The 15,286-nt window shown below is 46.1% G+C and overlaps 1 protein-coding gene across 1 annotated transcript in view; it reads right to left on the reverse strand.

The window, feature by feature from the left end:
• HMCN2 (hemicentin 2) overlaps positions 1 to 15,286 on the reverse strand; it is a 267,414-nt gene that overhangs the window by 134,604 nt on the left and 117,524 nt on the right. Inside the window, exons 19-23 of the mRNA XM_088466840.1 lie at positions 9,805 to 9,949; positions 8,318 to 8,430; positions 8,078 to 8,237; positions 7,097 to 7,262; positions 3,654 to 3,781 (exon numbers count right to left, since the gene is read on the reverse strand). Of these exons, the coding sequence (XP_088322966.1) occupies positions 3,654 to 3,781; positions 7,097 to 7,262; positions 8,078 to 8,237; positions 8,318 to 8,430; positions 9,805 to 9,949 (712 nt within the window). The remainder of the gene's footprint in view (positions 1 to 3,653; positions 3,782 to 7,096; positions 7,263 to 8,077; positions 8,238 to 8,317; positions 8,431 to 9,804; positions 9,950 to 15,286) is intronic.

Below are 15,286 nucleotides of genomic sequence, written 5' to 3' on the forward strand. Positions count from 1 at the left end.
CCTCCGTAGCATCTGCTCGCACTGTCTGGGTCGGTAACTCAATGCTGTCAGCATCTTCCTCTGATGTTCACAGACAGTGTCTGCGGGAAGTTGCATTTTGTTATGGAAGCAATCCCCAAGGGGGCCACTTCTCCTACACTGTAATTCAGCGGAGAAAGAGTGAGCGGAGGTCAGCCAGAGCCAACAGTGGTATATTAACTCTATCCACCTTTTGCAGCTTCATCACAGACGAACGCACAGCCCGGTAAGTTTAGGTTGTATTAAAATTAAAATGGGATTCAGATTGACTTAAAATATATTGAAGATACTGGGTATACATAGTCTTCATTCTAGCACACTGCATCTGTCACAACTCATGCAGTTCCTCTGTCCTGCCCAGTGGCGGAACTAGAGAGTGGTGGGCACAGGTTCAAGAATATGCTTTTGGCAGGGCCAGATTAACAATGGGGCGGATGGAGCTACAGCTCCAGGCCTCCACATAAAAATAGGCCCATTGTCATGACAACATGATGTTGACTGGCCATCTGCTCTCCACACAGTCAGCCATAAATCATAAGTATAAAAATTGTATTTCTATTTACCTCACAAAATTAAGCATTTTTTTTCTTTTACATATTTATGGAGACATTGGGTCTTATAGTATAAGGGTGTACACGCCCACATGGCACTGGTCACACCCACACAGCACTGGTCACACCTCCTCTCTTCTCATAATAGGCCCTTGGTCATTTTCAGCTCCAGGCCCATGTGGCCCTCAATCCAGCCCTGGCTTTTGGGCACTGCGCCCCTAGTAGTGCATCCAGAAGTGGTCCCTCCAATGCAGTGCCCCCAGTAGTAGTCTCCTTATGCATTGCCTCCAGTAGTAGTCCCCCCTATGCAGTGCCCACAGTACTAGTCCCCCTATGCATTGCCCCAGAAGTAGTTACTCCCAAACCATGCCCCCAGTAGTAGTCCCCCCTATGCATTGCCTCCAGTAGTAGTCCCCCCTATGCATTGCCTCCAGTAGTAGTCCCCCCTATGCATTGCCTCCAGTAGTAGTCCCCCCTATGCAGTGCCCCCAGTAATGGTCCCCCCTATGCAGTGCCCCCAGTAGTAGTTCCCCCTATACAGTGCCCCTAGTAGCGCCCCCCCATACAGTGCCCCCAGTAGCGCCCCCCCAAAAAAACAACTTACCTCAATCCCCGCTCCTGCTGCGACCGCCGCTGTGCGCTCCTCCCGGCCCGCTCTTCTGCACTACGGGAGAGATCTCATGATGTCTCTCCCATCACCCGCTGCGGGGGGAGCCAGAAGGCAAAGCTCATGAGTGAGTTCCAGCCGGCTCCCTCCGTGGATGCAGCAGCCAATGAGAGTCTGTCTGTATACTGTGTAGTGCTAACTCTCTCACTGATTCTAGCACACTCAGCTGATGCAACAAACTGCTGAGATAAGACCAGTGTGTGCTAAAAGAACCAGAGCAGACAGCGACATTCCAGGTAAAAATGAGGATGTACATGGGTTATAACAGATGCAGGGTGCTAGAATGAACACTATATCTATATAGCATTTAAGGGCCCATTTATCACTGTATATTTGTGGTTTAATCCCCGAAAACACCTCTTTTCGGGGGTTACCCACAAATATTAAGATTCCCCCAGATGTATGAAGGAGAGACGGCAGAAGGTATCCCTGTTGGGGTGCTGTGCTTGTGCGGTCAGTGGGACTGCACATGTGCAGTAGCGCCAGCATACTCAGAGCACATTACAGCCAGGGATGGACTCCTTTTCGGAGCCCCTGTCCATGCGGGTGCTCTAGGATATATCTGCAATGGTTTCTAACCCTAACCTCCCCCCTATTGCCTAACACTAACCTCCCCCCAGGGGTGCCTATCCCCCCCTTACCACACCCTAAGCCTAACCCTCCCAGGGGGGGCCTAAGCCTAACCTCCTCCCCCCAAAAAAACGAACCCTAACCCCGCTATGATCCCTAAACCTAACCCTCCCACCCACAGCTAACGCTAAAAGCTCCCCGACTTACTTTGTTCGGGCTGGCGTCCTTCGCCATTCCGGCATCAGGATTAAGATAGGCGTCGGTATTTTGACGCCTATCTTAAGTCCCTTGTCGGGATTCAGATGTCGGTATTGAGACTGGCGGCCTCATAACTACATCCCGTTTGGACCTGTCACTTACACAAAGTTATACCTCTTTGCAGCCTATCAATTTGCTAGGAATCTGTGACATCATTAAGGAACTGTCTGACTTATATTTATAACCCCTGACTTATATTCATAAGTTACTGGTTCCTTTGGCTTTACAAAATGGCTACCTCTGCTGTGTGACAGGATCAATTTAGCAAGCACTGGCGGCTGTTAGAGCCGCCATATTGTCAGTTTTTGTATTTATTTTTTTTAGAGTTGCCCCCCTATTTTTCTTTTTTCGTAAAAGACATATTACTCCATTACACAAGATTGATAGTATAAAACAACACAATAATCTCTTCAGGGATAATCATGAACGGCAGGGACAATGTTTATCTATGGGATAAGATAGTTGAAATGTTTTTTTTTTTTTTAATTGTTCAGTTCTAGGATAAAGTTCCGCTCTTTGTATACGACAAGCTGGAGTGTGTCTAGGCGTGTGTCGCAGTTATGTGTCGCTGCTCCTATCAAGGAAAAGTCTACAATAATACAAGATATCCGCACACAATGAAGGAAAGTTTAACTCTTGTATACGCAGAGTGAACACATGACATGACAGGTAAACATGGTGGATAGTTTCACGTTCAGCTTATATTTAAGGTCACGTGAATGAATGTGTTAATCGTCTGCGACAGAGAATCTGAAGGAAGCGAAGACTATTGCTGTTATGTTTGTGTAGGAAGAGAGGGAGGAGGAGGACACAGGCCAGATGTTCCATCATTTTGGTTTCTTCTTGGCACTTTCGTTCTTTGTAAAAACATCCTATTCCCTCAGCAGTAGATGCGATAATTGCACAGCAGGCTCTGAGGACCTCAGTCCTAAGCTTCTGTGTAACCCCCAATGAATAACGGATTTATGAAGATTACTTATTACCTCAGCATGCTCAATTTAACATAGGGCCTTCAAATCACCGTCACGTTTTATCACACAATTTTTTACTTGATTTTTTTTTTTGGCAGTGTAATAATTTCACATTTTAGCTAAATGAAATATAGACATCCCATAAGTCACTTGCAAAGTCATAATAACTCAACCACAAAATGGATGTTTGAAGATCACTGGCATTCTACAGCATGGGGCCAGAAGTCGATAAACCTTCTGCTTGCATAGAGACATCACAATGAATTCCTTTTGTCTTGTAATGCTCTCTTTAATTATTTTTACATCGACAACCCTCAAAGAGCCAAATCTCAGCGACAATATGGCTGCCGAGACTCCCAGAATGCATTGCATTCTGGCTTACAACAAAATGAAAAACCAATGCACTAATGCAACTGAGCAAAGTGTTTTTACTTAAGTGAATCTGCAGTAGGGGATCATTTAGAGGAGACTGAAAATAAAACAGGGACAGAGGGATCAAGAATTAAAGGCTGCCAGGCTGCTGACACTAATCCCTGAACAGCCCTACAATAGCTTTATATCTTGTTAGGATTTATAATGTGTGCAAAATATATAGATCCCTCAAAATGCGCCACTTACCTTGTACTTCCAGGCTGTAAGTAAGTGATGTGTTCCCCGCGATGTTGGAGGCCAGGCAGGTGTAATAACCACTGTCCATCACCCTGAGCTCGGCCAGCCTGAGAGACCCAGCTGGCAGCAGGTGGTGTCTGTTGGGATAGAGCAAAATACAGGAAACAAATAAAGTATCTGCTATATAGTCATATACAGAGCACACAACAAGGACACACTGGGATTAACGGCTCTATTCTCATTCTAGAGCACACAGCTTTCAGAGGACAAAGGGCCCGATTCAGAGCCGGACGCTCTTTAAAAACGCTCGCTCTGAATCAGGGCGTCCCTGTTTTTTTTTAAAGACGGCCTCCTGGCAGCTCACATAGCTGTGGGTGACCACCCACAGCTTTAGCGAGCGGCCAGGTGATGTTCCGACCATCGGGGCTTGCGACGAGACCCTTGTGGTAGGGTCTTGTTCCCGCAAGCCCCAGTGAGCTTTCGGATCTAATAGAGCCGGAAGCTCACCACTGACATCACTGCTGTCACTCACCATCGACAGCACGCCCCCATTGGTACGAGACCCGGAGCGACGGCTTGCCTGTCGCTATCCGGGTCTTGCGCATGCGCACTGGGCCACCATCGACCCTCGCGAGCGGGTCTGAATCAGGCCCTCAGTACGGATCGCAACTGTGATTGCAATAGCGATTACGCACGCAGTCTCACTGCAAATTCTCTGCAAACACTACGTCACAGCACTACATAAGGACGCCTTACCTTACACACATCCCCAATCCTTAGCAAGACTGCGAAACCATCGGTAACATCGAGTACCATTGCAGCCTCACGCACTCTTGCACAAGCTCTGACCTTACTCAGGAATTGCTAATCTCATCGCACGCAGTGAGTACACAAGCTGTTTATAGCATTGCAGTGGCTATTTTACGCACGCCCCTGTAACAGCGTTCAAATGCACTGGCAGGCCTAGCCCCAAGTCTGCGCCATCGGATGCAGACTTCCTGCACCCGGCTATCCAGATTTGATGACCAGGCTGAATAAGTTCCAGCTTATGCAGCATGACTGAGTTGTGCGACCATCGTGACTGGTGATCCGATGCCGCATCTTCAGGACGAAGCACTCGGTTCGCAGATCCCGAAAAGCGGCGTCTTTTTCCTACAGACCGTCTCCTGCTGCATTGGAATATTAGACGGACGGTATTGTGCAGCCACTTCCCTGCGACTGTGAAATACCGTCCATCTCTAAATCAGGTCCTTTATACACAACCCACCCACAGGGCCTCATTAAAATCCACGAGGGCCTAAACCAAGAATGATCAAGGCCTATTGTGAAAAGAGGAGGGGGTGTGACCAGTACTGTGTGGGTGTGGCCAGTGTTATGTGGGCGTGTCCATCCCCTAAACTATCAGCCTCACTGTCTCCCTAATTAAAGCAGAAAATTTGCATAATTTTGTGAGGAAAATAGAAATAAAATGTTATTTATGGCCAGCAGTGGGGCCAGTTGAGCTCCTGGTCATCATTATGCTGTCATGGTGATGGGCCTATTTCTTTGTGGAGGCCTGGAGCTGTAGTCGTATTCTCCCCATTAGTAATCTGGCCCTGACCACCCCTCCTTACACTACTCAAGTCAGTATAGTTAGAACAACTAAAGCAGTGGTGTCAAACTCAGGCCCTCCAGCTGCAGTGAAACTACACATCCCAGCATGCAGTGCCACAGTTTTGCTATTAAGGCATGCTAAAACTGTGGCAGGGCATGCTGGGATATGTAGTCCCACAAAAGCTGAAGGGCCCGAGTTTGACACCACTGAACCAAAGTGTATATCTGATTGGTTCTTATGTGGTACGCCACGAGTTCTTCCTGCACTCATTTGTGACATAAGCTACTTTGTGCTGACTAAAACGAAGATTCTCCAATTGCTGTCAATAAATGACTACTTTCTAGAATATACATGAATTGCAAACCCCCCTGGCAGAGACCACGTTCCCGCGCCGCATCCAAATCCATCAGATCCTCAGATTGAGTAACATGCACGGCAGATCCGCAGAAACGATGGACGACGAAGCTGAAGCGCGCAAAGTGTGTACACACTGGACAATTTGAACGATTTGACGTTCCGATCCATCGAAAAACTAAAAATCGCTTAATAAATCGTCTAGTGTGTACCCGGCTTTAGATTGCACAAGCCATAATAAGCTGTATGTAAAATGAGTCCTGGACTATTCATCAGGTGTCAGGTATAAACTGTAACGCGATTCGTGGAGAGCTCAGAGGATAATCCACCATTGATCTGCATTCCCTCAGCAGGAGGAGATTAGCCAGGACATATTCCAGAGACATTTATCTGGCAGAGAGACCATGCTTACTGTACAGGCATGTATAACATTACACATTTCCTCCAACACATCACACAATACATATGTTACACACACAGGTCTAAAGGACTGCAATGTCTGACAGCACTTTATACATCTTGTATTTTACAGGATTTTGGAAATGCACCTTATTTGCATAGCTTATATTTATAATCTCCCATAGATTCTGTAGCTGCTATCACTTTTTTTGGCCGTAGTGCCCCCTGAGTCATTCTGGGGGCAGGGAGGGGGCTGCACTCCCGTTTCCTGGGAGTGCCGAGTCCCGGGTCTGCGTTGTAGGTTGCAGATTTCCTGGCCTCGCAAGCAGCCAGGAGCCGGCCAGGCTGAGTAATCTTGGTGATCCAAGGCCGCGTCTACGGACACTCACCTTTGGCGCTGCTCAGCTCCTGCTGGAAGGAGAGCTCTGACACAGCACAATAGTACTATTTAAAGTATTAGAATAAAATTAACTGACACAAGGCATGATTCAGCGATGGACACAATGGCGATATTTATGCTGATCAAGCAATTGTTTGCCAGTGCGCATTCTTATAAGCCACAAGGTGCACGCGCCGCAAATGCTTTGCGATTTACGTTAGCTCAGAGGATCCACTCGCAAAGTGAGTGACAGGTTGGCAGCATTTAGGGGTGGTAACGTGGGTAGGGGGAGTGGTCAGGAAAAACGCAGGCGTGTCTGACCGTTTGAACGCTGTTTCATGGGCGTGCATAAATTAGCCATTGCGATGGCATTTGCAACATGAGAGCTCTCAGTGTGCCAGGAGAGCTGCTGTGTCTGCGGCTGTGTAGACCTGCCACAAGGGCAAGATGGCTGCTCAATGCAAGTTGATAATACAGATATTGACGTTGGCGCTGTATTGACGCCATTTGCAGATGAGAAGGCAGCAGTGGCCATCCCTATGCTCAGGGTTATCTTTGCAACCATTAGCATATTTTCGCAGCTGCGTTCCATAGGAAAATGCAGCTGCGTTCGCATTAACGTCCGTCTCTGAAACAGGCCCACAGATTTAGTTTTTTTGCATCTTCTTTGCATTTCACCGCTGATAATAACGTCATATAACACGGATTGCTCTGAGACTGGCATACCTGGCAGAGACAATGGGCAGTGGTAAAGAGTCTTTCCTCCAGGAAGCAGTGGGAAGAGGAACGCCTTGGACTTCACATAACAGCGTGATCTCTGCTCCCAACGCTGCCACCACTTGGACCGGGATAGTTGGGTCATGAGACACGTTCACATTTATCCTGGGCTTTGCTATGTAGGAGAGGCAAAGAAATTGTTGCATGGATGTCAAGATTAATAAGAAAATAAATCAGGGCAGTTGTAAAAGACTGTGATGCAGTCATCGCCTTTCATTGTCTTTCTCATTTGCATACTGAAGCAACTGGCACTAAGAAGAATTCCAGGAGAGAAAGGAGGCACTTGAAAAAGAACAAAAAAAAAAAGTTATGAAACAAATGCCCTACATGACATATGGGATGCTTTCCCCCATGAAGACTGAGGTTCTGCCACAAAATGGCAATTCCATGGTGTGCACCCTAAATGATAGCATTATACCTACTGACTGTACTGATTTTTTCCAGGCTGTCCCAAATTTTTATGGTCAAAATGGGTTGTGGCCTAGCAAAAACAGGACTGTGGCATCACATGCATTGAGCAGTGTTAACAGATCTGGGTGTAGTTGACGAAATGGGGGTGTGTCCTAATTTTTACTTGGTTTTCCAATCAAAAGAATCAACATATATGTTGCGTGTCAAAGATAAGCAACAATCCTCATGATACTTTGGGAAATGGGTCTCTGTCCGTGGCTGATATTTTATTTTAAGTACAAAGAGCAAGACAGCAGCTTCAAATGAGACAATAAGTAACAGCAATATTTTAAAATTGATAATATTATACAGCACTGTGCAATTTATACCATATATGAGTGCAAAATTCAAGTCTGTGAGTGCTAATATCCTTCTTATCATGTACTTTGCAAATGCAATCTATACTTTGTCATTATATACCAAATATCATACTCATATTTGTGTTTATAGAAATAAGAGATATTATAAGGTGACACTTACTGTGCACCAAGAGGTGGGACACTTGGCTAGTGGTCCCCACCTGGTTTGTAGCAGTGCAGGTGTAATGACCAGAGTCAGCACTAGAGGGCAGCAGCATCAAGAGGCTCCCATCTCTATTCACCTGGTAAAGGCTGCTGTCTGGGGATAGCAATACTTCTCCCTGGCAGGAGAGAGGTAATATGAATTTTCAGATGGTAAAACAAGATAGACCAGGGACCTATTATACACATAATATGTTACCTTTGCCCATGTCACAATAGGTGGAGGGTGTCCTTTGGCATTACATGATAATGTTATGGCTTTACCCTCTTGTGCAATATATTCTGCAGGTCCTGGAACAATGGTTGGAGCCACTGGGGATATGTAAAAGAACATATATGTACTTACATGAACTTACTATACAGTTTAATTTTTTCCTTTTAATACGTACTTTTTCAGAAGGCAAGAGATGGAAATGGAAGTGTCTGTATGGTCACTGCAAACCAGCTTTATACAGCAGCAATTGATTATACAAGATGATAATAAAATATATTAGGATGCTGGACTTGTCTCATCAACACCTATAGTATTATAGGCTACATGCAACAAGTCGCATTATGCAAATTCCTTGCAAGCAATATCACCGGAAAGCCAATCAAATAGCTGTTCTGTCCAGAAAGGATATACTGTATACCATGTATAGGAGACAGCCAAATAGAAAAGTACAACCTCCATCCTTCTCCAATTACCATTTACCCAATCCCTTGTGAATAATATCAACTCTTCCTCAACATCAACCCAAGTTGACAGAGAGAGCAGGATCCCCCACACCTGGCACGAAATTTGTACACACAGAACTGGCTTCACCAAATCGTTACCATAATCTATAGATAATCAGTAATCGCCTACATAACAATAATTGATAGTGATAAAAACAATTATACACTTTACTGGTATTAATATTCCCCATACATGTCTCCAGCTTCCACTATCCCTACTACTATACCCTTTTGCACAGCTCCCCCTGACGAAAAATAGTTTCAGGGAGATGACTGCTGGGTCAAGATAGCACGGCAGCATTGAGGGTCTGTGTCTATTTCCAACCAAGGGGTGTACCTAGCTCCACCCATGAGAGAATATCTAGTGGCAACCAGGGGTGTGTCCAGTAACGCCCATTGAAACCTATAGTACAGTCAGCATAACGCCAGAGGTGGTTTGTATATATTCAACAAAGGTGTTAATTCTACACCCAGTACTTACACAATTGGCCACCTCAGTATATAATATTCTCTTTATTTTACTTAAATTTAAACGGTGATTTGGGCCCCATTTATCAATGAATGGTAATACCAGCGGCATATTTCATTTAGTATCGCAGTGATAGGGAATATGCCACTATTATCCAGCATTACTTACCTCGCTGGCGAGGTCCAGCAATGTCCCCCTTGTCGTTGGCTTCCTCCGCTCAGCTGCTGGCAGCCTAACGCTACCAGTGAGGGGCTTCTATGTCATACGTGACGGTCACCCAGCGGGGACCCGGCAATGCTTGGAAGGCTTTGATGAAGCCGGAAATGGGGACCGTACCTCTGTCGCCAATCTAAACGTTTGTAAATATTGAAATGATGACAAAACCTTTTTAGCAAGTGCTAAAGGGGTTCTGTATCGCTGATAAATGGAGCCTTAAATATCTTATCTTATTTATATTTTCCCATCATTGCAAGATAGCGATAGCCACGCTTGGCCCTTACCGTGGACACGGAGGAGGACGCTGTGATTGGTTGATCCAGCGGCGTTGGACAGCTCGCAGACGTAGCTCCCAGCATCGTCTCTCAAGGCCGGCTCTATGCGCAGATCACCTGCTTCGTCAATGGAGTGACGCCACATAAACTGCAGCTGGCAGATGAAGAAACAGGATGTAAGTGGACATATGTAAAGAATTTAGCAGCAGTGGATCTGTTGTTTGTATTTACTCTTCAAAGGGAGGTACAATAGGAGGACGATAGATAATGGATTCCTTGCAGATGCCCAAATTGGATTATTTAAAAAAAAATAAAAAAAAAAATAGGTTTACATCTGTACACTGTGACATTTTACTCATACAGTGTGCCCAAATTGCTGACTATAATCCGCCAACGCACAGTGGCACAGTAACTCTTTTACTGCTGGCAGAATTTCCTCTGTAGATTTGGTCCTAAACTGAGGCTCTCTGACTGATGTGCAACGGAGAGTGTAAAGCCATAACAATATCATGTAAAGGCTCCCCTACACGGTGCGATATAGCAGTTGATCCGACGCATTGGTACGATATCGCTGCTATATCGTACCGTGTGTGGGCATGATATCCATGGGGTCGTACATGGAACCTCCAGATTTTACTGCATGTTCACCTGATCTGGGGATGCGATGTACGATCCCATGCATCGTTATGCGGGTGGGGAGGAGAGTGCCGGTATATCGGGCGGTCGGCCACCCGATCGCTCCGAGTGTGGGGACCGCCCGATATGTCGCCCGTCGGATCGCAAGTAGCAGAGCAAGGTGCATATCGCACCGTGTATGGGGGACTTACGTTTCAGGGTCTGCAGATCCTCCAACATGACCCGTTCCATCAGGTACAGAATGCTCTGTTCCTAGACTTCCCTCTTAATGTATGATTGCAGCCACCTGTGTTGAAGTACCTTTCTTATCAATTAACTAGTTCAGCACAGGTGACGGCAATTATAAATTAAGAGGGAAGTCCAGGAGCAGAGCATTGTGTACCTGATGGAACGGGTGATGTTGGAGGGTCTGGGTCTGTAATAATAAGTACTAATCATTTGTCCCCGGAAATAACTTGTTTTAGTTCTGAAGCACAGACAAGTAATTTTATTCTTATTCTGTACATTGTATGTAATTCTCGCTACCTGATTTCATGCTCTGGTCTTTATAAGTTAACTCTCATTTATTAAGGATAAGCATGAAAAATATATATGTATAAAAAAAAATTATTGTCGTGTGTAGAGCACTAAAGTCCGCTTAGACCGTACCCCGCTTATCTCAGCTGCAAAGTGTTCCGTGAAATAGTGGTAATGGCACAATGGCCCACATCTCTGGAAAGGCCATATTGCAGAGGTTCCCAAAGTCCGCCATTACAGTCCACGTTTTAAGGATATCCATGCTTGAGCACAGGTGACTTAATTAGCACCTCAATCCATTTGATTTAACCATCTGGACTCAAGCTTGGATATCCCTAAAACGTGGACTGTAATGGCGGACTTTGGGAACCTCTGCCATATTAGATTCCGCCAAATTAATTTTCGAGAGCCACAAATGGGGTGAGTTCTTACCAAAAGTGAGCGTTTCTGTGTAGACTGCCCAGAACGTGGGAGGGGGGGCGGCTTATTTTGTCCTAATTTGTGTATACGAATGTTAGAAGATGTGTAATTTTTTTATTTTTTTTTAAATGTTTTTTTTACATTGTTCAATCATAATCAAGAGGTGAATGACTGATATATTCTCCGTAAAGTACAGTGTAATAAATCTGTAAAATATCTATTAATAAATATGTACAGGTTATAACCTAAAACATATTATAAACATTAATCAAAAAAACATTAGTCATGAACCCAGTTTCAGATGAATGACTTTCATGTACTGATGTTGTAGAAACAAACTGCAGAGGGGTGTTGGGACCATGAAGTTTGGGGAGGAGGTGGGGCAGAGACTTCAAGCACGGCCACAAATTTTAATCCTGGATGGGTAATAAAAGTCAAAATCAACTTTTCTTGTTATTTTAGTGACTCGAATATAACTTCCTGAATGTGTTACACGTTTGCTGCCAATTCCTGAGGTAATGTTATACAGTAATTCAGATGATAAAAAAAAAACAACAGAATGCCTCCAGCTGCAATTATTGTGCACATAAAATACAGTATATAAAAGAACAATCACCAATCATTTACTAATGTTACATTTATGTACAACATTTGCAATAAACCAGAGCAACCAATCAGACTCTTGCTTTAATTGTCTAACTAGCACTAGACAGATAAATGGTCATTGCTAATTGGATGCTGTGGTTCAGTGTAAATCTATATGCAATACAGTGATGGGGAAATGAAGTTTATTAATAACATTCAAGTGTTTTTGGAATTTAGGAGAATAGGAGCTGAGGGCCTGATTCAGAGCCGCTCGTAAGCGGCCGCTCGTTCGCTTCGAGCGATGTTCGCACAACTGCGCATGCGTATGGGTCGTAATGCGCATGCGCCAACCAGTCAGTGCGATCAGAAATCGAGTGACTGCTACTTTGAGTGACAGAATGAGGCGTTTGTGGGTGGTAACAGGGGAAGGTGCTTGAAAACGGGGAGTGGAGATCCGAACGCAGGCGTGCCAAACGGTCAAAATGGGCGTTTTAAGGGTGTGCATAATTAACAAAGCAGCGTCATCGACCACGTCACTTGGTTGTTTCTTAGCCTGAACTGTTCGCATGATTGCGGTAGGATAAACCTACCACAAGCACTGCGAGCAGTTCAGATGCCTTTCGATTTGTACTCGATTAATCAAATAAATAGCGGAGATGACATAGGATGCGAGCGGCCAGGGGGCGTATTTACAAAATAGCGAGCGCATGTTTCGTTCGCTCGCTCAGACATATAGAGACGTCAACAGACCGCAAAGAGCGAGCGCTCAATTTAAATAGCCGGCCCCTTTTTCTGACCGAGCAAGCGCAAATAGCGTGCGGCTCTGAATCAGGCCCTGAAACCAGAAGGAATCCATTTTCTAGTTACGCAAAATATTTCCTTGCAGTTAATCCAGTGATGGGGAACCTCAATCCCGGGGGCTGTATAAGGCATCACTGGAATCATTTGGTGTGGCCCGCTCAGTTTTTTTCTGCTAGCCTCATTTGGCTAGCAGGGAGTCTAGAATGGCATCCTGCGTCCAGAATCTATGCAGGAGTGCCGCCTGGAGCGTCCTTAGGACGCTTCAGGCGGTCACGCCGCTGCCCTTACAGCTCCCCGGAGCATCCTCAGGATGTTCAATGTATTGCTGTTATCACCGGCAATTGTGGCCCTGCCCCAGGCTTGCCTACCCTCCCGATCCCCCGGAAAGGCAGGAAAGCCTCCCGGCTGCCACCCGCTACCCCAACTACAGCTAGAAACCCCCCACAGTGGGGGGCCCGATGCCGCGATTCGCGCTAAATCGTGTCATCGTGGCTCCACCTCCTGCTTCACTATGCCTTTATTTTTGACATTGTGAAGAGAAAACGGGCCACGATGACACGATCGCGAGGACACACCCCTGGCCCCACCCCCATGCGGAGTCAGTGCACGGCCACGCCCCCCGCTGTGTGCAGGCATTCAGCTCCCTCCCGGAAGGAGGGAGATGAATGTCGGCAACTATGCCCTACCCCCGTGTGACATCACACGGAGGGGGTGTGGCCTGCACAGGCTCGTGAATAATAATATATATATCAAAATGGCCCTCGGCAGAAAAAAAGTTCCCCACCCCTGAGTTAATCCAATAAAGAACAGGCAACCCTATTTTTGTCTCTAAAGACTGTTAACAATACCTTGCTCTCAGCCACAATACAATGCAAAATACAAGTCAAATTCTGTTAATGTATGCTCCCACACCCAAAATATAGCAAATATGGGAGCCCCCAGATGTCTGAAAGAGGGAGCAAGCATGCAAGCCAACCATATCTGATTATTAGTGCTCTGTTTAAAAGGCAGTAACAGACTAAGGGGTATATTTACTAAAGTGAGAGTTTTTAGAGATGTTACCCATAGCAACCAATCAGAGTCTACTTTTCATTTATCTAGCACTTTCTAGAAGATAATAGCTAGAATATGATTGGTTGCTATGGGCAACATCAGGGCCGGCTCAAGGACTGTTCGACCAGTGCGGTCGAACAGGGGGCGCCACCCGATAGAGGGCGCACCACTCCCAACCATCCTGATTTCAGCGGGACAGTCACGATTTTTGGGCACTGCCCCGCTGTTCCACCTGTGGGCCAAAGTGTCCTGACGGTGGTCCGGAGGAAGCGGGGGTGCCGGCCCCAGAGTAGAGGAATGGATGCTGTGCGCATTCATTCAGTGCAGGGAGAGGGCTGGGGGCAGCCCAGCTACTGACAGAGTGCTGGGCTCGCCCCTAGCCTGACGTTAAATGGGAGGCGTGGCATACGGGCACGCCCCCAAATAGCATCATTTAGGGAGACTGGTCTATGGTAATTAGGACACGCCTCTTCATTGCAGGGGCCTCGGAATCTATGGCTGCACAGGGCACGGCTCCTCCTTGAGCCAGCCCTGGGCAACATCTCCACTTCTAAAAAACTTGCACTTTAGTAAATATACCCCCAAGGGTGTTTTTCATAGACAGAGCTATTATTTTTCTGTGTATGTGTCTGTATAATGGACGCCGTGCTCCTGCGTCCTGATGGATTACCGATGGTGGTCGCGGTGAGTATTTGGATGCAGAACGACTAACAGCCAGTGAGTGTTTGTGAGAGGTAATGGGTGTGTGGGGGGGGATAATAAAATGCAGGTGTGTCGCGATCATTTCTCGGGCGTGTCAATGGCTGTAGCGGCTGACTTCCGACGGACATTCAGAGCAATCAGAAGATAGATGGTGCGACAGAGGCTGAGTCTTTGTACACAATGAGTAGATCATTTGCCCAGAACCTCTGCGTATGGAATCGCAGTATCAACGCCAGTGTCGGAGGGCATGAAGTGCTCGCCAGGGCAATGCAGTAGTAGGGGCCCATGCTTAAGGGGTGTGACCAGCCTCCAGAGGCGGTGTAACCAACCACCACATAGGCTTGGCTAACCATTAGAGAGTGCATGGTCTGGGCCCCTTTATCAATATATTTAGTAAATACTGACAGTGCATACATGGTAATGTACCAGATTGGTAACTACAATGCACTGTAGTGAATACACCATAATCCCGGAAATGCAGTATAATGTAATATAATGTACAGTTTGGCACCAGACTTCTAGAGGAGGCGTGGGGACAGGCAGAGGGACCCCCCAGGGATTTCCACTGCACCCCTGTGGGCCAGTCCGACCCTGCTCAATGGGATTTACGTTGTCCTAGTTTAATGCTTTTTTTTTCAACTGGTTCAGTCCTAATTCTATAACGTTTATTTAATAAACAAGTTGCAATGACAGCAAACGGTGACCAGTAAGATGTTGGCTTCTAATTTCCAAGCTGCACAAGAAACAAATGATAGCATCTCTTTGTTATGGGTTACAG

The sequence above is a fragment of the Taudactylus pleione genome, unplaced genomic scaffold (assembly GCF_031769625.1).
Source record: "Taudactylus pleione unplaced genomic scaffold, aTauple2 ptg000003l, whole genome shotgun sequence".
Taxonomy (NCBI): Eukaryota; Metazoa; Chordata; class Amphibia; order Anura; family Myobatrachidae; genus Taudactylus; species Taudactylus pleione.